Genomic DNA, 25,254 nt, shown 5'->3' with positions numbered 1-25,254 from the left:
TACTGTATTAATCAATTCGGCGATTCTTGGGGTTTGTGTACAGTTTTTTTCTCTCAAAATTCGAATGCCCTGAGTCCCATGGTTAATGTTGAAGGGGATTTTGAAGTGACAGGTTCGGTTTGTTTAAAACTCACTGGTTGGTTCCTGTCCGTTGTTGCACAGATGATGTCTTTTGTGCGGGAATGCTCCTTGTGTTCTACATGGATCGGGGGTGCGTTTCCGTTAATTGCCGTCAAATTGCATTGCTCTCTCCACTCGGTTGGTACAGCTGCATTGCTGCAATGCGAGTCTCGGAGATGATGTGTACGGATACGGGATGTGAGGTGTATTGTTGTGACCATTGAATATTCGGGATCGTCAAAAAAAAAAAATTGTGCGTACCTGTTCGGCATTGGATCAGTTCTGTGGGGGATCATAATTCAAATTGTATGTGTTGTGATGGTGACATGCTGCCAGGGATTTGGAATTGTGCTGCTGGCTGTCACCTATCTTGGGGCGCAGGTCCTGACCAGGATGGCCCAGTGAGTGTTGCGTGTCTAACATGAACGTTGTGGTCCCGTCATGCTATGGCTGACGGCTTGACCTGACAGCCCGGAGATTGAAACACTCCGTGGTATGTCTAGCCTAGTGGGCTGTGCGCTCACATGGCTCGGAGAGTGTGGTCCCGTCATGCTATGGCTGACGGCTTGACCTGACAGCCCGGAGATTGAAACACTCCGTGGCATGTCTAGCCTAGTGGGCTGTGCGCTCACATGGCTCGGAGAGTGTGGTCCCGTCATGCTGTGCCTGACGGCTTGACCTGACAGCCCGGAGATTGAAACACTCCGTGGCATGTCTAGCCTAGTGGGCTGTGCGCTCACATGGCTCGGAGAGTGTGGTCCCGTCATGCTGTGTCTGACGGCTTGACCTGACAGCCCGGAGATCGAGACACTCTGTGGCTTGTCTAGCCTTGTGGGCTGTGCGCTCACATGGCTCAGGGAGTGTGGTCCCGTCATGCTGTGTCTGACGGCTTGACCTGACAGCCCGGAAATCGAGACACTCTGTGGCTTGTCTAGCCTTGTGGGCTGTGCGCTCACATGGCTCAGGGAGGGTGGTCCCGTCATGCTGTGTCTGACGGCTTGACCTGACAGCCCGGAAATCGAGACACTCTGTGGCTTGTCTAGCCTTGTGGGCTGTGCGCTCACATGGCTCAGGGAGGGTGGTCCCGTCATGCTGTGTCTGATGGCTTGACCTGACAGCCCGGAAATCGAGACACTCTGTGGCTTGTCTAGCCTTGTGGGCTGTGCGCTCACATGGCTCAGGGAGGGTGGTCCCGTCATGCTATGGCTGACAGCTTGACCTGACGGCTCGGAGGTTGAGACCCTCTGAGGCGCATTGAAACAGTGGGCTGGAGATTCGTAAGGTTCGGGTGGAGTTGGCCTGTTACGTTGAGACTGTTTCCCTCAGTTGTTAGGGTGCATGTTGTGCAGTGAGTGAACGATGGGTCGTCTCAGCTCGGTCGGTACAGCTATATGCTGCGATGCGAGTCTGGGAGAGAGACTGGGTCGTCTCCGCTCGGTCGGTACAGCTATAGGCTGCGATGCGAGTCTTGGGGAGAGACTGGGTTAAAATCCCACCGATATGGCCGACGTGTGCTACTGGTTGTGACGCCGCGTCGGAAAGGCGGTGGGGTGGTAACATGGAAATTCCCCCCCCGATATGGCCGACGTGTGCTACTGGTTGTGACGCCGCGTCGGAAAGGCGGTGGGGTGGTAACATGGAAATTCCCCCCCCCCGATATGGCCGACGTGTGCTACTGGTTGTGACGCCGCGTCGGAAAGGCGGTGGGGTGGTAACCTGAAAATCCCCCCCCCGATATGGCCGACGCGTGCTACTGGTTGTGACGCCACGTCGGAAAGGCGAGGGGGTGCTAATGGGTGACTGTCATTGCATGCGTGATTCTAACGGGGGGGGGGGGGGGGGGGGCTGTGCTGTAGCGTAAGTGGGTTAGCCAGTTTTCATGTATATTTGTTGTTAATTCCCCGTTTTCTATGCGGTTCCCTTTTACCCTCGTCGATTCTGTATATATTACGTGATTGTATTTCTTATCGGTCGCCGGTCATTTATTGATGTTGCTGGTTCGGAGGCACACCTTTTCGATGTTCACAGTTGTGTTACAGCCGGGGACGGCTGTGTGTTTATACAGGGGGGGGGTGATGTAGTGACAGAACGGTCACTACTGTGTTGGCCTGTACGAGGGCTGGGGGCCCCAAGGGGGTGCCTGGGGGGTCACGTGCTGGAGGGATCCGGACCTTCCCAGAGGTGGGGGAAGGGAGGCGTGGCCTGGGAAGTGAGGCGTGGCCTGGGAAGGGAGGCGTGGCCTGGGCGGAGCCGGCCACGCCAGAGAGACGAGATATAAGCGTGGTGTGAACGGGGAGCAGGGCTGTTCCTGAGAAGAATGAAGACACCTCGTGAAGATGCCAGAAGAGAGGACCTACAGTGAGCGGACTGCCAGCAGCCACCTGGCTGGGTCACGCTGGAGCGGCTAAAATACAATGGTGTGTTAGCTAGTGTAGGTCGGTGGTCACCACCCTATGTGTAGAGTAAGAGTAACTGTTGAGTAAACGTTGTGTTAATTAATAAATGAGTGTTGCCTCCCAAGAAGTGTGTGCGCCTAAATTGAACCCATTACATTTGCATGACACTATATACTATACGATCCACTACACTATACTATACAATGCACTACTATACAAGACATTATACACTACTATTGACTAAACTATACATTACCATACACTACACTACTATACACTACTAGACAGGACACTATACATCACACTACTTTACACTACACTTAACACTATAATACTATACACTCTACACGACACTACTCTACACTACACTATGAACTACTATACACTACACTACCATATACGACACTATACACTACTATACACTACACAACTATAGATGACACTACTACACTATACATTTCACACTACTCTACTACACATTACACTACTATACACTTAACTACTATACACTTAACTACTATACACTACACTACTACACACTACGCTACTGTACATATCACTATACACTCCACTATGCACTGCACTATACACTACACTCCTATACACTCCACTATACATTACACTATACACTACTACATACTACACTACTATGCACTCCACAATACACTACACTATACACTACTATACACTACTTCCTCCGCACCTCCAATGAGCGAGGTTGGATACATAACGGTGCAAAAGAGGTCCAACATACAGCGTACATACAAGTTTGAACATCTGAACAACTCCCACATTAAACAAAACGTAGCTACACTCACACACATGTACACACAAACACGTGTACACACGCACACACGTGTACACCCACACACATGTACACAAACATGTACAAAGATCCCCCATATAGCCTTAACAGACTGTAGGGGCAAGTGCTGTTAGCGAGCACCTATGAAGGCCGGAACAGTGCACGAGGGGGTGGGTGGCCAGCACCACGCCCGACCGCCTTACACACACGTTCACACACACATGTACACACACACATGTACACCCACACACATGTACACAAACATGTACACACACACGTTCACACACACATGTACACACATACGCGTGTACACACACGCACACACGTGAACACGCACACGTTCACACACACATGTACACACATACGCGTGTACACACACGCACACACCTGAACACGCACACGTGTACACCCACACACATGTACACAAACATGTACACACACACGTTCACACACACATGTACACACATACACGTGTACACACACGCACACACCTGAACACACACGCGTGCTGTACTCACCTTTAGCTATTGCGGGCGTGAGCGAGACGCTCAAGATGGCGGCGATGAAGAGGACGGCTATCCTTTGTGACGTCATAGCTGACACGGTGCTTGTGGGGAACCAATGAGAACGACGGCAGCTGCAACCTGCATGGCACCAAACAAGGAAATAAGTATAACCCGTAAAAACAAAGTTTTTCACTATAAATCCTTTATATGCGTGGCGGCTAGAGTCCTCTCGTTCTCTGGCTTGAGATGGCTGCCACATATGGGTCAGATGATTGTCTGCCAGTATTAAGCAATTGGTAATTAAATATTTAATTTGTTTTCCCTAAACAGTGTAAAAATTTAGAAAAAACATTTCGCGAAAATTAATTGTCCCGCACAACGAGTCTGTGTGGAAAATGTCAGCGCGATTGGATCACGGGAAGTGGGTTAAAAAACGACCGAAAGATTTGCACGGTCGTAAGCAAGCAAGCACGCAAGCACGCAAGCAAGCGAACTTAATATAAAGGATTTAAAAAGATTCCCCCTTGCAGCCTCTTAACAAACTGTAGGGGCGAGTGCTCACTGACTCATTCACCAATAACAATACCCGCCATTCGCCACTAAGTGACACACAAACTCACCACACACAGACATAGACACACTCACCGCCCACCCGCATTCACCACTCACCAATACCAATTCTCGCCATTCGCCACTAAGTGACTTTGATGTCACCACGGCGCCTGTGCCAGGCCAGGCGCATTTTTAAGCCACGTGAAGTGTCAAAGGCTCACTGACAGGACGTCTCGGGACAGACCCAGGTGCCATGAGTTGGCTAGGATGACGAGTAGACGCACCAGCTGTACCCCTACTGTGCCAACTTCCTCCATTTTAGCTACCTGGCACTCCGCTCATTGTTGTGAGCGTTGCTCCTCTTCGCTCAGTTGTTGGTGGAGGGCGGGCGACTGCCTACAACTGCCCAGTAGCGTCATTCACAAACCTCCTCCACAAATATTGACTTAAAGCTTTCGTGAATGCAGGAATTCATATTTTTTGGGTCATTCGGTAAAGTCACGTAGATAGATTCAAACAAAATAACAAAAAATTACAAACCAAAAACTACGACGTTTCGATCGCAACACAAGCGTCCATCATCAGGAAGAGAGAATTAGCTTCTTAAGGTAAACTGTTTTATAAAGGTTTGAAATGGGCATATCCCAAATGTCAACCAGTCATAGCTAGCTGTGATGTTCCCATCCTACCACCTTCCGATGATAGTTGTTATTTTCGGCTCTCTGATTTTACATTAAACACGATACATTTCTCACCCTAACACAGCTGCCGAGCTCACCGAGCTCGAGGTTTTTGCCTTGCGATCTTCCATTAACAAGCTAATCTCTCACATTAACATGCTAATCTCTCTCGTTAACATAGCCACCTCAAGGCACTGCCGTTGAGACCTCTCAGCCATCTTACATTATCATGCTAATTTTTACTGGGCAGCCCTTTAATTGGTGGGAAATCCTACCAGCGTCGCGGTCGCTGCCCACCACTGACATTTCCATTGGCTGCTGACATTTGGGCTACGCCCATTTCAAACCTTTATGAACAGTTTATCTTTAGAAGCGAACCCTCTCTTCCTGATGATGAACGCTTGTGTTGCTATTGAAACGTCGTAGTTTTTGTTGTTATTTTCTTTGAATCTATCTACGTGACTTTACCGAAAGACCCAAATAATATAAACTCATCCACAAAGGCCGATCTTGACAGAACAACTCAGAGCCCAGGCCTACTCATGGTATCATAGGCCTTGGCCATTTCAATAAAGCACCTCTGCATCTCCTATGCTGTAGCAGAAGGATGGAAAAATGGCATCTGTGCAGGACCGCCCTGGCCTGAAACCACAGCGGGGCTCCACAAGCCTCTTCTGAGTGTGCCTGGCAAGGTGATGTTGAATAATCCATGCCAGGACCTTTCTCGTCAAACCGAGGAGGGAGATGCCCATGTAATTGTTACATTTTGTACGGTCCCTTTTCTTAAAAAGGGGGACCACCAGGGCATCTTTCCAATTCTGCGGAACCCATCCAGTGGTCCAGACTGTAATTATAATGTCATGTAGGGCAGTCTACGCACAATCGCCACCCTCCTTCAGCATTTTGCTTGGAAGATCATGGCTGCCCAGCGTTTTTCCTGGTCTATGACTCTGGATCACCTTCCATACTTCCTCAACAGATGGTACTTCAGCCAACCACTCACGGGGGTCACTACCACTTCCAATATTGAGGCACTGCAGCCTCAGCAGGGTCATCCCCACTTTGCCCCACGTTGTTTTCCAGGCTGAGGTATTTCGCCTCCCCCAGGACCTCACATAAATGCTCAGCAAATCTGCAAACCTGTTTCTGGGGGTCGAAGATTGGATCACCGTTCTTTCCCCGAATGATAGTGATTGATAAGTGTGGTGCTGAAAGTAACTTTTTTATTAAGTTAAATAGTGATTTATGATCGCAGCCTACTGAGACAGATTCCATCTCCTCTACAACCAGTGACCACCACCCATCCTTGTAGACGGTGGGAGTGGACCTGACAATTTTTCTGATTCATACCAAGGTCTAAGAGCTTTGTACCGTATACCCAACGCAGCCATTACAACTGCATGAGCCACGGTCCAAAACCTTGCCCATTTCCCCTCGGCCCCAGCTGCAAGTAATAATTAAATTCTCGCTTGCAACTTTTATCAGGCCACTGTGAGTTTAAAAGCGGTCCTAGATGTACACTCACCACCGGAGTGGAAGAATGGCAGGCGTGCCTTATAGATGACAAGCCGATGATCATTGGGAAAATCAGCTCTACGGTAGATCCTGTTGTCAAGGACTATATTGTCCAGCAGATGTTTTTGCTTGGACCCGGCGTAGATGCGCCGATACCGGAACAGCAAGAGACACACAAACATCTACGCACAATGGCACACTCACCATTCACACACACATTTACCACACACAGACTGACAGACACACATTTACCACTGACCTGCTCTTTCACCACTCACCACACATACAGAGACAAGGCTCCATTCGTATAGCCTCAAATAGACTCCTAGGGGCAAGTGATGTTAGTAGTAGCGAGTAGCAGTAGCAGCAGTGCCTATGAAGGCTACCTCAAATAGACTCTAGGGGCAAGTGATGTTAGTAGTAGCGAGCAGTAGCAGCAGTGCCTATGAAGGGTACCTAAAATAGACTCTTGGGGCAAGTGATGTTAGTAGTAGCGAGTAGCAGTAGCAGCAGTGCCTATGAAGGCTACCTCAAATAGACTCTAGGGGCAAGTGATGTTAGTAGTAGCGAGCAGTAGCAGCAGTGCCTATGAAGGCTACCAGCACTGTGGCACAGAGAGGGTGGGTGGCCAGCACCACTCTCGGCCGCCTTTGTCACCGCGGCACCAGGTACTCATTTTGAGGCCGAGCCGACCTAGGGAAGGCCCAGCACCGGTTCAGATAATCGCCACCACTGCTGTTGGTGGCTGTGAGCGGGAATCGAAATCGAGTCTCTTTACATTGCCCCATAGACTTTCTATGGGAACCGGTTTCACTGTGTGGATATTTATAGCAGCAATCAAATACTCGAAACTGTAGACACAGATACCCTACAAACGTACACATAGAGAGACACATAGATACGCATAGAGACACATGCTCATATAGACCCACTGAGACCCATACTCATGAAGACCCATAGAGATCCAGATACTTGTTTGGAACCACACACATCCATAGACACCTATAGGCTAAAACTAATCAATGTTTATGTTACTCAGAGAATAAAATCCACGCAGTGGCTAACACAGGGGGAGCGATAAACTCTGACTCCAAATATACAACAGCAGCAGGCATCGTCAGGGTCAGGATCGAACACACGAACTCCCGTAGACCAGGCGAGGTAGTTAACATCTCCTAGCCACCTTGGAATTAGGGTTGGGATCGATCCCACGACCTCCCGTAGAATAGGCGAGGTAGTTAACATATCCTAGCCACTGTGGCGTTGGAGTCGGGATCGAACCCACGACCTCCTGCGTACCAGGCGAGGTAGTTAACATCTCCCTTGCTACCGTGGCGTTAGGGTCGGGATCGAACCCACGACCTCCTGCGTACCAGGCGAGGGAGTTAACATCTCCCGAGCCACGGTGGGGTTAGGGGCTATATCCCTTGCCCCCCTCTCTCCCCTCTCTCTCTCGCACACTCCCCCCTCTCTCAGAGTCTCACCTCTCTCTCTTCACGATCTCCGCTCTCTCTCTCGCAGGGCTACTTTTGTACCCAGGCAGGGACCGCCTCTGGCGCCGCATCACGAATTTCCCAGTCCGCTCCGTGACGGCGTTCATCAGAAATTCACTCCCTGCAGCGGCATGCAGCTCATACAGCTGTAGCTGCAGAATCGTGACGCTGCTGCTGAAACATTCTCAGCTAGCAGTGACTCAGCCGCATTCTGACATTCAGCTGCAAGCAATCCGGTTTCAGCTGAGTCGTGTGTACACCTGTCTGTGCATCTGTCTGTGTACCTGTGTGTGTGCACACCTGTGTGTGTTTACTGCGTGTGTACCTGTGTGTGTACCTGTGTATCTGTGTGTACACATGTGTGTGCACCTGTATGTGTACCTGTGTATCTGTGTGTACACATGTGTGTGCACCTGTGTGTGTGTTTACCTGTGTGTGTGTACCTGTGTGTTTACCTGTGTGTGTACCTGTGTGTGTGTACCTGTGTGTGTGTTTACCTGTGTGTGTGTACCTGTGTGTGTATCTGTGTGCACACCTATGTGTGTGTGTTTACCTCTGTGTGTGTACCTGTGTGTGTATCTGTGTGTGTACCTGTGTGTGCACCTGTGTGTGTGTGTGTACCTGTGTGTGTACCTGTGTGTGTACACCTGTATGTGTTTACCTGTGTGTATCTGTGTATGTGAACATGTATGTGTGCCTGTGTGGGTGTAACTTTGTGTATGTACCTGTGTGTGTACCTGTGTGTGGACATGTGTGTGTACCTCTGTGTGCACAAGCGTCGTGGTGACGTCACCGCCACTTAGTGGCGAATGGCGGTTGTTGTGTACCTGTCTCTGTGTGTACCTCTGTGTATGTACCTCTGTGTGTGTACCTGTGTGTGTACCTCTGTGTGTGTACCTGTGTGTGTACCTCTGTGTGTTTTTCTGTGTGTTGGGGAGCGGTAGTGTAGCGGTTAGCGCTACGCTGCACAATTAACCCGGCGACCCAGGTTCGATTCCCACTCACGGCAAACACATAGTGATGATTAACTGAACCGGTCCTGGACCTCTACTAGGCCTACTCAGCCTCAAATGAGTACCTGGTGCGGAATGTAAACATCGCCACTGGGGAGACAAAGGCGGTCGGGCGTGGTGCTGGCCACCCACCCCCTCGTGTGCCGTTCCGGCCTTCATAGGTGCTCGCTAACAGCACTTTCCCCTATATGGGGGATCTTTATCTTTGTGTGTGTACACCTGTATGGGTGGTCCTGTTTGTGCGTGTACCTATGTGTGCACCTGTGTGTAACTGTCTGTGTGTGTACCTGTGTGTGTGCATTTGTGTGTAACTGTCTGTGTGTGTGTACCTGTGTGTGTACCTGTGTGTGTTTCTACGTGTGTGTACTTGTGTATGTGTACCTGTGTGTGTGTACCTGTGTGTGTTTCTACCTGTGTGTGTGTGTACGTGTGTTTACCTGTGTATGTGTACCTGTGTGTGTGTACCTGTGTGTGTACCTGTGTGTGTGTGTAACTGTCTGTGTGTTTGTACCTGTGTGTGTGTACCTGTGTGTGTGTAACTGTCTGTGTGTGTGTACCTGTCTGTGTGTATCTGTGTGTGTGGCTGTGTGTGTGTGTGCCGGTGGCCCCGGGGTGACAGGCGTCTATGACGTCTCGTGGCCAAACCCCATTTAGCGGAGCCAGGAAACTGAATTCTTTACCCTCGCGGCTCCTCCAGAAACAAACCTTGCACAAACACACACCCCTCTATGCCCCGATGACGACCGCTTGTATTGCTATCGTAGTTTTTTGGTATTGTATTTGAACCTATCTACGTCCCTTTAGCGAAACACCCAAAGACTACATTGCACAAGTGTCGTGCTGGCGTCACCGCCACTTAGTAGTGGCGAATGGCGGTGGTTGCTGAATATCAGAATGCAACTGAGTCACCGATAGCTTAGAATGTATCAGCCACAACGTCACGACCTGCCACTGCAAACGCAGAGGCAAAGATCCACCCAGGTAGCCTCTAGCAGGGCTGTAGGGGCAAGTGCTGTCAGTAGCAAGTAGACATGAAGACAACATCCCCAGGTAGCCTCTAGCAGGGCTGTAGGGGCAAGTGCTGTCAGTAGCAAGTAGACATAAAGACAAAATCCTCAGGTAGCCTCTAGCAGGGCTGTAGGGGCAAGCGCTGTCAGTAGCAAGTAGACATGAAGACAACAATCCCCAGGTAGCCTCTAGCAGGGCTGTAGGGGCAAGTGCTGTCATTAGCAAGTAGAGATAAAGACAAAATCCCCAGGTAGCCTCTAGCAGGGCTGTAGGGGCAAGTGCTGTCATTAGCAAGTAGAGATAAAGACAAAATCCCCAGGTAGCCTCTAGCAGGGCTGTAGGGACAAGTGCTGTCAGTAGCAAGTAGACATGAAGACAACCATCCACATACTCTTTGGTTCTTTCGGTAAAGTCACGTAGGTAAAAAATAAAAAATAAAAAACACAATTAAAGAATAAATTAAAATAAATTAAATTACGACGTTTCGATTGCAACACAAGCAATCATCATGTGTTGCAATCGAAACGTCGTGATTTAATTTACTTTTTTACTTCTATTTTCATTTATTTTATTTGAATTTTTTACCTACGTGACTTCGTGATCTGAAGAAACTATGTGGGTGGCACGTGACCACCCAGGTACACACACAAAGATCAAAGTGCTGTTAGCGAGCACCGATGAAGGCCGGAACGACGCACGAGGGGGTGGGTGGCCAGCACCACGCCCTACCGCCTTTGTCTCCCCAGTGGCGATGTTTACACACCACACCGGGTACTCATTTGAGGCTGAGTCGACTTAGTGAAGGTTCATGACCGATTCAGCTAATCGTTACTGGGTGTTGGCCGTGAGCGGGAATCGATCCTGGGTCGCCAGGTTCATAGTGCAGCGCAGCGCTAACCGCTACACTACCGCTCCCCAACACACAGGGAAAAACACAGCGAAAAACATAGGTACACATACAGGTACACATACAGGTACACATACAGGTACACATACAGACTAGTACACACAAAGGTACACACAAAGGTACACACACGAACACTCAGGTACACTCCCAGGGACAAAGATAAAGATCCCCCTTATAGCCTTAACAGACTGTAGGGGCAAGTGCTGTTAGCGAGCACCTATGAAGGCCAGAACGGTATACAAATGGGTGAGTGGCCAGCACCACGCCCGACTGCCTTTGTCTCCCTAGTGGCAATGTTTACACACCGCACCAGGTACTCATTTGAGGCTGAGTCGACCTAGGGGAGGCCCGGGACCGGTTCAGATACTCATCACTGGTGTTGGCTGTGAGCGGGAATTGAACCCGTGTCGCCAGGTTCATAGCGCAGCGCGCTAACCGCTACACTAGGGACACACACAGGTACACAGACAGGTACACACACAGGTACACACACACACACAGGTACACACACAGACAGGTACACACACAGGTACACATACAGTTACACATACACAGGTACACAAATAGGTACACACACAGGCGAACACACAACAACAACCACCGCCATTCGCCACTACTAAGTGGCGGTGACGCCACCACGACGTAGTGCAATGTATTCATCGGGTGTTTCGCTAAAGTGACGTAGATAGGTTCAAAGAAAATACCAAAAAACTACGATCGCAATGCAAGCGGTCGTCATCAGGGCATAGAGGGGTGTTTGTTTGTGCAAGGTTTGTTTCTGGAGGAGTCCCGAGGGTAAAGATTCAGTCTCCTGGCTCCGCTAAATGGGGTTTGGCCAGGAGACGTCAGACGCCTGTCACCCCGAAGCCTTTGGCACACACACACACACAGGTACACACACACAGACAGGTACACAAACAAGAACACACACAAACAGGAACACACACACACGTGTAGAACACACACACACGTGTACACACGCAATTAGACGCACTCGGAGTTGATGTCCGAATAAAGGTTCTTAGTGATCTGAAGAAACTATTTGGGTCGGACGTGACCACCTAGGTAAACACACAAAGACAAAGATCAAAGTGCTGTTAGCGAGCACCTATGAAGGCCGGAACGACGCACGAGGGGGTGGGTGGCCAGCACCACGCCCTACCGCCTTTGTCTCCCCAGCGGCGATGTTTACACACCGCACCAGGTACTCATTTGAGGCTGAGTCGACTTAGTGGAGGTTCAGGACCGATTCAGCTAATCGTTACTGGGTGTTGGCCGTGAGCGAGAATCGAACCTGGGTCGCCAGGATTCATAGTGCAGCGTAGCGCTAACCGCTACACTACCGATCCCCAACACACAGGGAAACACACAGTGTAAAACACAGGTACACACAGAGGTACACATACAGGTACACACACAGACTAGTACACACAAAAGTACACACACACACGAACACACACAGGTACACACCCAGGTACACACCCAGGGACACACACAGGTACACACACAGGTACACACACAGGTAAACACACACACACACACACAGGTACACACACAGGTACACACACAGATACACACACAGGTACACACACACAGGTAAACACACACACATAGGTGTGCACACAGATACACACACAGGTACACACACACAGGTACACACACAGGTAAACACAGAGGTACACACACAGGTAAACACACACACAGGTGCACACACATGTGTACACACAGATACACAGGTACACATACAGGTGCACACACATGTGTACACACAGATACACAGGTACACACACAGGTACACACACAGGTAAACACACACAGGTGTGCACACACACAGGTACACAGACAGATACACAGACAGGTGTACACACGACTCAGCTGAAACCGGATTGCTTGCAGCTGAATGTCAGAATGCGGCTGAGTCACTGCTAGCTGAGAATGTGTCAGCAGCAGCGTCACGATTCTGCAGCTACAGCTGTATGAGCTGCATGCCGCTGCAGGGAGTGAATTTCTGATGAACGCCGTCACGGAGCGGACTGGGAAATTCGTGATGCGGCGCCAGAGGCGGTCCCTGCCTGGGTACACACAGGTACAACAACAACAACCGCCATTCGCCACTAAGTGGCGGTGACGTTACCACGACGCTTGTGCCAGGCCAAGTGCACCTTGAGGCTACGTGAAGTGTCGAACGCCCGCTGGCAGGAGGTCACGGGGCAGACCCAGGTGCCACGGGTCGACTGACCGAGATGACCGAGATGACTGGCTGATATACCACCTGTGCCCCCTACTGTACCAACTTGCTTTGCTTTAGCCACCCGGCGCTCCGCTCGTTGTTGTGAGCGTCGCTCCTCCGCCCTCCGTTGTTGTTGGAGGGCGACTGCCTTCAACTGCCTAGTAGCGTCCTTCACGAGCCTCCTCCATAGAGGCCGATCTTGACACCGCTGGTACCAGTCATCGGCAAGTCCACTCAGCTCCACGTCCTCCTGTACCACATCACTCCATCTCTTCTCTAACCCGTGCCGCGCCCGTTTAGCCCCCTCGATTCGGCCGAACAAAAGCTGTTTAGGCATGCGGTGGCTGGGCATGCGGGCTACATGACCCAGCCAACGCAGCCTTGCCTACCGGAGGAGCTCACCGATGGGACTTTGCCCAGATCTTTCAAGGATTTGTGAGCTCCTCACACAATCCAGCCTGGTTAAACCCAGGATGGATCGTAGGCATGCCAGCCTAAATGTTTCCACACAGGTACACATACAGGTACACACACAGGTTCACTAATAGGTACACACAGGCGAACACACAACAACAACCACCGCCATTCGCCACTACTAAGTGGCGGTGACGCCACCACGATGTTGTGCAATGTATTATTTGGGTGTTTCGCTAAAGTGTAGATAGGTTCAAATAAAATACCAAAAAACTATGATCGCAATACAAGCGGGCGTCATCAGGGCGAAAGGGGTGTGTGTTTGTGCAAGGTTTGGCCAGGAGACGTCATAGACGACTGTCACCCCAGGGCCACCGGCACACACACACACATATAGATTCCCCCATATAGCCTGAACAGACTGTTTGGGCAAGTGCTGTTAGCGAGCACCTATGAAGGCCGGAACGGTACACGAAGGGGTGGGTGGCCAGCTCCACGCCCGAACGCATTTGTCTCCCCAGTGGCGATGTTTACACACCGTAACAGGTACTCATTTGAGGCTGAGTCGACCTAGGGGAGACCCAGGACCGGTTCAGATAATCGTCACTGGTGTTGGCCGTGAGCGGGAATCGAACCCGTGTCGCCGGGTTCATAGCGCAGCGCGCTAACCGCTACACTATCGCTTTTTGACACACACACACAGCCACACACACACACAGGTTCACACACACAGGTACACACACAGGTACACATACACAGGTACACACACACAGCTACACAAACACAGGTACACACAGGTACACACACAGGTACACATACACACAGGTACACACACACAGGCACACATACATTTACACATAGACAGATACACACACAGGTACACACACACACAGGTGTACACACACAGATACACTGACAGGTAAACACACACACAGGTGTACACACGACCCAGCTGAGATCGGAGTGCTTGCAGCTGAATGTCAGAATGCGGCTGAGTCACCGCTAGCTGAGAATGTCTCAGCAGCAGCGTCACGATTCTGCAGCTACAGCTGTATGAGCTGCATGCCGCTGCAGGGAGTGGATTTCTGATGAACGCCGTCACAGGGCGGGCGGGGAAATCCGTGACGCGGCGCCAGAGGCGTTCCCTGTCTGGGTACAAAAGCAGCCCTGCGAGAGAGAGAGAGAGAGTGGAGATCGTGAAGAGAGAGAGGTGAGACTCTGAGAGAGGGAGGAGTGTGCGAGAGAGGGGGTCGAGGGATATAGCCCCTAACCCCACAGTGGCTAGGGAGATGTTAACTACCTCGCCTGGTACGTAGGAGGTCGTGGGTTCGATCCCGACCTTAACGCCACGGTACCTAGGAGATGTTAACTACCTCGCCTGGCACGCAGGAGTTCGTGGGTTCAATCCCGACTCCAACGCCAAAGTGGCTAGGATATGTTATCTACCTCGCCTAGTCTACGGTAGGTCGTGGGTTTGATCCCAACCCTAATTCCAAGGTGGCTAGGAGATGTTAACTACCTCGCCTTGTATTCGAGAGGTCGTGGGTTCGATCCCAACCCTAACGCAACGGTAGCAGGATATGTTAACTACCTCGCCTTGTATACGAGAGGTCGTGGGTTCAATCCCAACCCTAATTTCAAGGTGGCTAGGAGATGTTAACTACCTCGCCTGGTCAACGGGAGTTCGTGGGTTCGATCCTGACCCTGACGATGCCTGCTGCTGCTGCTGTATATTTGGAGTCAGAGTTTATCTCTCCCTGTGTTAGCCACTGCGTGGATTATCTTCTCCGAGTAACATAAACATTGATTAGTTTCAGTCTATCGGTGTCTGTGGGTGTGTGGTTCCAAACGAGTATCTGGATCTCTAAGGGTCTTCATGAGTTTGGGTCTCAGTGGGTATATATGATTGAGAGGGGGTCAAATACTTATTTCCCTCATTAAAATGTCAATCAATTCATAACATTTTTGACATGCGTTTTTCAGGATTTTGTTGTTGTTATGCTGTCTCTCACTGTTCAAATAAACCTGCCATTAAAATTATAGACTGATCATTCATTTGTCAGTGGGCAAACGTACAAAATCAGCAGGGGATCAAATATTTTTTCCCTCACTGTAGCTCATTCAGTCCGTTAAGAGGCTGCAAGGGGGAATATTTTTCTATGTGTGGTGCCGTGCAGGTTGCAGCTGCCGTCGTTCTCATTGGTTCCCCACAAGCACCGAGTCAGCTATGACGTCACAAAGGATCGCCGTCCTCTTCATCGCCGCCATCTTGAGCGTCTCGATCACGCCCGCAATAGCTAAAGGTGAGTACAGCACGCGTGTGTGTTCAGGTGTGTGCGTGTGTGTACACGTCTATGTGTGTACGTGTGTGTGTGTACATGTTTGTGTACATGTGTGTGTACGTGTGTGTACCTATGTGTACACCTGTGTTTGTTTACCTGTGTGTTTGTGTACATGTGGGTGTACACGTGTGCGTGTTCAGGTGTGTGCGTGTGTGTACACGTCTATGTGTGTACATGTGTGTGTGAACGTGTGTGTGTACATGTTTGTGTACATGTGTGTGGGTGTACACGTGTGTGCGTGTGTACACGTCTTTGTGCGTGTACATGTGTGTGTACATGTGTGTGAGTGTAGCCACGTTTTGTTTAATGTAGGAGTTGTTCAGATGTTCAAACTTGTATGTACGCTGTATGTTGGACCTCTTTTGCACCGTTACGTAGCCAATCGCGCTCATTGGAGGTCCGGGGGAAGTCGTGTATAGTAGTGTATAGTGTAGTGTGGAGTGTATAGTAGTGTATAGTGAAGTGTATAGTAGTGTAGTGTGTTGTAGTGTATAGTGAAGTGTATAGAAGTGTAGTGTGTATTAGTGTACAGTTTAGTGTATAGTGGAGTGGAAAACGTGTATTGTGTATTAGTGTATAGTGTAGTGTATAGTGTAGTGTATATTAGTGTAGTGTGCAGTAGTGTATAGTGTAATGTATAGTGGAGTGTATTGGAGTGTAGTGTATAGTGCAGTGTATAGTGGAGTGTATAGTAGTGTAATGTATAGTAGTTTATAGTGCAGTGTAGTGCTATGTACAGTAGTGTAGTGTGTAGTAGTGTATAGTGGAGTGTATAGTGTATAGTAGTGTAGTGTATAGTAGTGTAGTGTGTAGTAGAGTAGTGTGCAATGTATAGTGTAGTAGTGTCATCTATAGTAGCGTAGTGTATAGTAGTGTATAGTGTCGTATATGGTAGTGTAGTGTATAGTAGTTCAAAGTGGAGTGTATAGTAGTTCGAAATTTGAAGCTTTCGTGACTGCAAGGATTCATACTCTTAGGTTTTTTCGGTAAAGTCACGTACGTGACCCCCTCCCCCTTAACTTGTATTTAAGAGCTTGTCTTTCGGAATTTTTCCTCACTTGATACAGTAAATTTAGCTGTGACGGTCCCACCTGATGACGGAGACTTGTGTTGCCTCCGAAACGTCGTGATTTATTATTTTATTAATATAATTATTTCCATTATTTTTATTATTTTTATTTATTTTTACCTACGTGACTTTACCGAAAAAACCTAAGAGTGTGTACAGTAGTGTCATGTACAGTGTATAGTAGTGTATCGTGTCGTGTTTAGTAGCATAGTGTTAAGTGTCAAGTAGCGTGATGTATAGTGACGTATCTAGTAGTGTATAGTAGTGTAGTGTAAAGTACTAGATAGTGGAGTGAATAGTAGTGTATAGTGCCTTGTATAGTAGTGCATTGTATGGTATAGTGTAGTGCATCGTTGTGTCGTGTATATTAGCGGAGTGTATAGTGTACCATATAGTAGTATAATGTATAGTGTTGTGTATAGTCGTGTAGTGTATAGTAATGTAGTGCATAGTGTAGCATATAGTAGTATAATGTATAGTGTCGTGTATAGTGGTGTATTGTATAGTTTTGAGGATAGTATAGTATATAGTGTCATGCATAGTAGTGGTGTATAGTAGTGTTGTGTATAGTGTAGTGTATAGTGTAGTGTGTAGTAGTGTAGTGTATAGTGTAGTGTGTAGTAGTGTAATGTATAGTAGTGTAGTGTGTAGTAGTGTAGTGTATAGTAGTGTAGTGTACAGTAGTGTAGTGTATAGTAGTGTAGTGTATGTTAGTGTATTGTATAGTACTGTAGTGTATTATGTAGTGTATTGTAGTGTATAGCATTATGTATAGTAGTGTAGTGTATCGTGCCGTATACAATAATGTAATGTATATTAGTGTAGTCTATAGTGTCGTGTATAGTAGTGTAGTGTGTAGTAGTGTATAGTAGTGTAGTGTGTAGTAGTGTATATTCGTGTAGTGTATAGTGTCGTGTTTGTAGTGTAGTGTGTAGTAGTGTATAGAGTAGTGTATAGTAGTATAGTATATAGTGTCGTGTATATAAAAGTGCAGTGTAATAGTATATAGTAGTGTAGTGTATATAGTAGTGCATTGTATAGTGTCACGTATAGTGTATAGCGTTGTGTATAGTAGTGTAGTGTATAGTAATGCAGTATAGTGTATGGTATAGTAGTGTGCTGTAGTATAAAGTAGTATAAGTACTCCTCTACTTACGAGCACTCACAGATACGTACAAACCTGTCACTATCTCCATCTGCCTTTTTTTAACGAGAGTCGTACATCTGCAGAACATGAAAAATCACTGGTATCTTCAAATACAAAACTCAAAGAACCCGCGGCATCTACATCTGCAGGTATAGTAGTGAAGTATATAGTGTCGTGTATATAAAGTGCAGTATAATAGTATATAATAGTAAATAGTAGTGTAGTGTATAGTAGTGTAGTATATAGTATGGTATAGTAGTGTGTAGTAGTGTATAGTTCTTCTTGGTTCTTTCGGTAAAGTCACGTAGAATGGAAATAATAAAATAATTAAAATTAAACATAATAAAATAATTATCACGATGTTTCGCCACAAAGCAAGCAGCCGTCTTCAGGTGAAGAACAGGTCTGTTGGAAAGACAGCGTTTGAATGACAGCGTCTTTCCTACAGACCTGTTCTTCACCTGAGGACGGCTGCTTGCGTTGAGGACGACTGCTTGCGTTGTGGCCGAAACGTCGTGAGAATTATTTTATGTTTAATTTTTATTATTTAATTATTTCCCTTCTACGTGACTTTACCGAAAGAAACAAAAAGATGAATCCCTGCAGTCACTCAGGCTCACACCCCTGGTGTGAGCCTGAGTGTTTAACGAGTGTTAATAAATGGCGGAATCCCTTACAAGAAGTTACTTCTCCGCGTGGTTCTACGACGCAACAGTAGTATAATGACTCCTCTACTTAGGAACTTTCAGAGATACGTACAGACCTGTCCCTATGTCCAGTTGCTATTTTTAAGTGAGAGTCGTACATCTGCAGAACCTGAAGAACCAGTGGTATCTACATCTGTAGAACATGAAGAACCAGTGACATCTTCATCTGCAGAACATGAAGAACCAGTGGCATCTACATCTGCAGATCATGAAGAATCAGTGGCATCTACATCTGCAGAATCTGAAGATTCAGTGGTATCTACATCTGCAGAACCTGAAGATACAGTGGCATCTACATGTGCAGAACATTAAGAACCAGTGGCATCTACATCTGCAGAGCATAAAGAACCAGTGGCATCTACATCTGTAGAACGTGAAGAACCAGTGGCATCTACATCTGTAGAACGTGAAGAACCAGTGGCATCTACATCTGTAGAACGTGAAGAACCAGTGGCATCTTCATCTGCAGGACATGAAGAACCAGTGGCATCTTCATCTGCAGAACATGAAGAACCAGTGGCATCTACATCTGTAGAACGTGAAGAACCAGTGGCATCTACATCTGTAGAACATGAAGAACCAGTGGCATCTTCATCTGCAGAACATGACGAACCAGTGGCATCTACATCTGCAGAACATGAAAAAGCAGTGGCATCTACATCTGCAGAACCTGAAGACCAGTGGCATCTACATCTGCAGAACATGAAGAACCGGTGTCATCTACATGTGCAGAACATTAAGAACCAGTGGCATCTACATCTGCAGAACATGAAGAACCTGTGGCATATACATCTGCAGAACATGAAGAACCAGTGGCATCTACATCTGCAGAACCTGAAGACCAGTGGCATCTACATCTGCAGAACATCAAGAACCAGTGGAATCTACATCTGCAGAACATGAAGAATCAGTGGCATCTCCATCTGCAGAATCTGAAGATTCAGTGGTATCTACATTTGCAGAACATTAAGAACCAGTGGTATCTACATCTTCAGAACCTGAAAATCTCTTGAAGCCATTCCCCGTGTTTACTGTACACGCCATACAAGGCGATTGGAATCGACATAATTAAAGTTTGGACTTACAAACACAGACCTCTGGAACCTAACTCGTTCGTAAGCAGAGGAGTCCATGTATAGTGCAGTGTGTATATCAGTGTAGTGTATATATGTGTGAGTATGTATATTTAACCGCTTTGTGCATAGTAGTGTGTAGTGTAGTGTGTTGTAATAAATAGTAGTGTATAGTGTAGTAGTGTGTAGTAGCATATGGTAGTGTACAGTGTAGTTGTAGTATATAGTAGTGTACAGTGTAGTAGTGTGTAGTAGTATATAGTAATGTATAGTGTAGTAGTGTGTAGTAGTATATAGTAGTGTATAGTGTAGTAGTAGTATATAGTAGAGTATAGTGTAGTAGTGTGTAGTAGTATATAGTAGTGTACAGTATAGTAGTGTGTAGTAGTATATAGTAGCGTACAGTATAGTAGTGTGTAGTAGTATATAGTAGTGTGTAGTGTAGTGTGTTGTAGTAAATAGTAGTGTACAGTATAGTAGTGTGTAGTAGTATATAGTAATGTATAGTGTAGTAGTGTGTAGTAGTATATAGTAGTGTATAGTGTAGTGTGTTGTAGTAAATAGTAGTGTACAGTGTAGTAGTGTGTAGTAGTATATAGTAGTGTATAGTGTAGTAGTGTTTAGTAGTATATAGTAGTGTATAGTGTAGTAGTGTGTAGTAGTATATAGTATTGTATAGTGTAGTAGTGTGTAGTAGTAAATCGTAGTGTATAGTGTAGTAGTGTGTAGTAGTATATAGTAGTGTATAGTGTAGTAGTGTGTAGTAGTATATAGTAGTGTATAGCGTAGTAGTGTGTAGTAGTATATAGTAGTGTAGAGTGTAGTAGTGTGTAGTATTATATAGTAGTGTATATTGTAGTAGTGTGTAGTAATATATAGTAGTGTACAGTATAGTAGTGTGTAGTAGTATATAGTAGCGTACAGTGTAGTAGTGTGTAGTAGTATATAGTAGTGTATAGTGTAGTAGTGTGTAGTAGCATATAGTAGTGTATAGCGTAGTAGTGTGAAGTAGTATATAGTAGTGTATAGTGTAGTAGTTTTTTGTAGTAAATCGTAGTGTATAGTGTAGTATTGTGTAGTAGTATATAGTAGTGTATAGTGTAGTAGTGTGTAGTAGAATATAGTAGTGTATAGTGTAGTAGTGTGTAGTAGTATATAGTATTGTATAGTGTAGTAGTGTGTATTAGTATATGGTAGTGTATAGTGTAGTAGTGTGTATTAGTATAAGGTAGTGTATAGTGTAGTAGTGTGTAGTAGTATATAGTAGTGTATAGTGTAGTAGTGTATAGTAGTATATAGTAGTGTCTAGTGTAGTAGTGTGTAGTAGTATATAGTAGTGTATAGCGTAGTAGTGTGTAGTAGTATATAGTAGTGTCTAGTGTAGTAGTGTGTAGTAGTATATAGTAGTGTATAGCGTAGTAGTGTGTAGTAGTATATAGTAGTGTACAGTGTAGTAGTGTGTAGTAGTATATAGTAGTGTACAGTGTAGTAGTGTGTAGTAGTATATAGTAGTGTGTAGTGTAGTAGTGTGTAGTAGTATATAGTAGTGTATAGTGTAGTAGTGTGTAGTAGTATATGGTAGTGTATAGCGTAGTAGTGTGAAGTAGTATATAGTAGTGTATAGTGTAGTAGTGTGTAGTAGTAAATTGTAGTGTATAGTGTAGTAGTGTGTAGTAGTATATAGTAGTGTACAGTGTAGTAGTGTGTAGTAGTATATAGTAGTGTATATTGTAGTAGTTTTTAGTAGTAAATCGTAGTGTATAGTGTAGTATTGTGTAGTAGTATATAGTAGTGTATAGTGTAGTAGTTTTTAGTAGTAAATCGTAGTGTATATTGTAGTAGTGTGTAGTAGTATATAGTAGTGTATAGTGTAGTAGTGTGTCGTAGTATATAGTAGTGTAGTAGTGTGTAGTAGTATATAGTAGTGTATAGTTAGTAGTGTGTAGTAGTATATAGTAGTGTAGTAGTGTGTAGTAGTATATAGTAGTGTATAGTGTAGTAGTGTGTCGTAGTATATAGTAGTGTAGTAGTGTGTAGTAGTATATAGTAGTGTATAGTGTAGTAGTGTGTAGTAGTATATAGTAGTGTATAGTGTGTAGTAGTATATAGTAGTGTATAGTGTAGTATTGTGTAGTAGTATATAGTAGTGTATAGTGTAGTATATAGTAGTGTAGAGTGCAGTGTGTATATGTGAGTTCATGGAACTAATCGCACTGTGTAACCCCCACATAGAGGAGGAGTCGACCAACTGGTGGAAGATTGGTGCCATGGCAGCCGGAGGAGGTAAGCGATAACATCGCCACGCCTCCACGTGATCGCTGGTGTTGTGATGCTGCTGTGTGATGGTCAAGGATTGTGATGCTGCGTACAGTGTTTCTTGGCACAGTAGGGTGCACAGGTGGCGCATCAGCCAGTCGTCTCAGTCGACCCATGGGACCTGTTGAGTCTGTCCCATTACCTCCTGCCAGCGGGCGTTCTACACTTCACGTGGCCTTAACGTGCAAATTGGATTGCACAGGCGCCATTGTGAAGTCACCGCCACTTAGTGGTGCATGGCGGTTGTTGTTGCTGTGTGCTGTGTATGATGCTGTGTGATGCCGTGTGTGATGATGTGTATGATGGCGATGCTGTGTGTTGCTGTGTGCTGTGTGTGATGCTGTGTGATTCTGTGGGATGCTGTGGGATGCTGTGTGTGATGTTGTGGGATGCTGTGTGATATTGTGCGATGCTGTATGTGATGCTGTGTGAGGTAGTGTATGTTGCTGTGTGTGTTGCTGTGTGTGAGGCTGTGTGATGCTGTGTGTGATGCTGTCTGTGATGTTGTGTGTGATGTTGTGTGTGATGTTGTGTATGTTGGTGTCTGTGAGGCTGTGTGATGGTGACGCTGCTGCGACGCCATGCATCCGCGTGATCGTTTGTGTGACGGTGTTGTTACTATCGTTGTTGTTGTGGGCGAGCCTCCTCCCTCCTCACTGTTGTTATTGTTGTTGTTGCCATGCTTGTTGTTGTTGTGAGCCAGTGGGCGCCGTTGCTCTGGCCCCAGTGGCAATAGGAGCCGCGGGCTTCGGCGCTGGAGGGATCGCCGCTGGAGGGATTGCCGCCAAGCTCATGGCCTTGGCCGCGGCCGCCAACGGAGGTGGGGTGGCGGCCGGAGGGATCGTGGCCGGGCTGCAGGCCGCCGGTAAGGAGGCAGGGCCTCGGCTAGGAGGGCCTCTGGCCAGGGCTGTTGTCAGGGTGACAAGGGCTGTGCGTTAGTAGTGCTTGAATTGAAGGTAGATGGGTTACCAGCCCCTCGCACCCGTCCAGAGTTCCCATTGGCTGCTGTGATGGCTACAAGCACCATGAGGGGGTATTGCCAAATATATAATTGTTCGTTCCCCCATGGCGTTACTCACCACAGCGTTACCGTCCGGCACCACCGAGGAGGTAGGGGATTGTGTTTCCGGACTACACACACACTATTGACGCATACAAAGGTCACCCAGGTAGCCTCTAGTAGGGCAATAGGGGGAAGTGCTTTTAGCAGTAGCGAATAAAGTAGACATAGAGACAAAGGTGCCCCCAGGTAGCCTCTAGCAGGGCTGTAAGGGGGCAAGGGCTGTCAGTAGCCGTGACTAGAGTAGACACAGAAGCAAAGATCTCCCGGGTAGCCTCTAGTCGTGCTGTAGATACAAGTTCTGGCTAATGTACACACTCAGAGACACAGACACAGGTCCCCCAGGTAACCTCTGGATTGCCGCAGTTGCGAGATGTTAACCACCCCTTCTCTTCCTCCCCTCATCCTCCCCCTCCAACCTCCACCCTTCCCCCCCCCCCCCCGTCTCTCTCCCACCCTGCCCCCCTATCTCTCCCCCCTGCCCCTCCCCTCTGCCTGCCCCCTGTAGGAGCGGCTGGGCTGGGTTCTGCAGCTCAGGCTGTCGTGGGGATTGCCGGGGCAGCCATCGCCAAGGTTGCGGTGGACGTCTTAGAAGAGAGTATAGGGAACGAGGAGGAGGAGGAGGAGAAGTAGGAAGGTAGCAAGGTAGTCGTGGTGGACGTCTCGAACCTGTGTAGAAGGAAGGAGGAGGAAGGCAATGAGAGGGTGGGGGGGGGGTGAGTGTTGAGAGGGCAGCGCTGAGAGAGCAGCGCTGAGAGGGCAGTGTGCGTGCACAGTGTGGCTGGCTAAAAATTGCCAGGATTCAGAGACCTCTCATTGGCACGGTCTGCTACGGTGCGGCAGCAGCTACTCTGCCTTCTCCTGCCTCTAGTCCTCTCCTTCCTCTTATTCCTCTCCTGCCTCTCTCCGATTTAGTCAGTCTAGATGGTCTCGACTGTGTACTTGGTCTAGACGGTCTACTTGGTCGAGACGGTCTAGTCGGTCTTGGACAGTGAAGACAGTCTAAATGGTGTAGACCATATCGTTGGTCTAGACGGTGTAGATGGTCTAGACAATATAAACGGTCTAGAGAGTCTAGTTGGTCTAGAGAGTCGAGGTGTTCTAGATGGTCTAGATCAGGGGTCGGCAACCTACGGCTCCGGAGCCACATGCGGCTCTTTACGGGCTGCTTCTTGACGATATGTACGTATGTACAGTATGTACTCAGATGCATTGCGGCTCTTGAAATACTGAATTTTGTACCGAATTGGAAAGAAATGGTTCTTCTTGTTATTTTGGTTGCCGACCCCTGGTCTAGATGGTCTAGACCAGGGGTCTCAAACTCAAATTACCTGGGGGCCGCTGGAGGCAGTATCTGGGTGAGGCTGGGACGTATCAGGTATTCCACAAAAAAAACTTTGCTAAAAAAATCAAACTTCTCAAATGTCATTACTAACAGTTATTTAACTTCAATGGGTTCTTCTGAACATGAATAGAATATTGAAGAACATGAACGGTTCTTCTGAACATGGCTTCTCTTGCCTACTTCTTGCTGCCAGAGACCTGGCAGCGCTTCCTCTCACATAGCTGAGCCACATTTGGCTTGAGGGAGGAAGCAGTTGAGACCCTCAGTATGGCTTGAAGATGATCATCAGTAAGTCTGGACCTGTACTTGGACTTATTGAAGTTCAAGGTGGAGAAGAGCTTTTCACACAAATATGTGCTCCCAAAAAGGCACATGGTCCGCTTGAACATTCGGGAAAGCTCAGGGAAGCTGGGGTTCAATTCTTGCAAAAATTGCCCAAGCTTGTCTTCTTTTCCACTCACCTCCCTGAACTTGGCTTTGAGGTCAGAGTTGCACTGCAGGTCAATGAGCTCCATTTGAAGCACAGGAGGGGCATCTTGCACATCAAAGGAGAAGG

At 47.4% G+C, this 25,254-nt stretch overlaps 2 protein-coding genes across 6 annotated transcripts in view; one reads left to right on the top strand and one right to left on the bottom strand.

The window, feature by feature from the left end:
• Positions 1-3,961, bottom strand: part of LOC133339371 (interferon alpha-inducible protein 27-like protein 2A) — a 30,017-nt gene extending 26,056 nt beyond the window's left edge. For all 3 annotated transcript variants that reach the window (XM_061547507.1, XM_061547510.1, XM_061547509.1), the window contains exon 1: positions 3,840-3,961. In XM_061547507.1, coding sequence (XP_061403491.1) covers positions 3,840-3,915 — 76 coding nt within the window. In that variant the 5' untranslated portion in view covers positions 3,916-3,961. The remainder of the gene's footprint in view (positions 1-3,839) is intronic.
• LOC133339366 (interferon alpha-inducible protein 27-like protein 2A) overlaps positions 1-24,759 on the top strand; it is a 163,411-nt gene extending 138,652 nt beyond the window's left edge. Inside the window, exons 1-6 of one of the 3 annotated variants that reach the window (XM_061547498.1) lie at positions 14,830-14,849; positions 15,817-15,942; positions 18,281-18,346; positions 22,210-22,260; positions 22,997-23,158; positions 23,862-24,759. In XM_061547498.1, the coding sequence (XP_061403482.1) occupies positions 15,867-15,942; positions 18,281-18,346; positions 22,210-22,260; positions 22,997-23,158; positions 23,862-23,986 (480 nt within the window). In that variant the 5' untranslated portion in view covers positions 14,830-14,849; positions 15,817-15,866 and the 3' untranslated portion in view covers positions 23,987-24,759. Of the gene's footprint in view, positions 1-14,823; positions 14,850-15,816; positions 15,943-18,280; positions 18,347-22,209; positions 22,261-22,996; positions 23,159-23,861 lie in introns of those variants that run through there. The other 2 variants (XM_061547502.1, XM_061547500.1) reach the window with 2 other exon arrangements.
• The last annotated feature ends 495 nt before the right edge of the window (positions 24,760-25,254 follow it).

The sequence above is a fragment of the Lethenteron reissneri genome, unplaced genomic scaffold (genome assembly GCF_015708825.2).
Source record: "Lethenteron reissneri isolate LAM-NWPU_2019-01 unplaced genomic scaffold, ASM1570882v1 scaffold_1848, whole genome shotgun sequence".
Classification (NCBI taxonomy): domain Eukaryota; kingdom Metazoa; phylum Chordata; class Hyperoartia; order Petromyzontiformes; family Petromyzontidae; genus Lethenteron; species Lethenteron reissneri.
The sequence above is the reverse complement of the archived record's forward strand: the minus strand, read 5'-3'. Positions and strand labels throughout refer to the sequence as shown.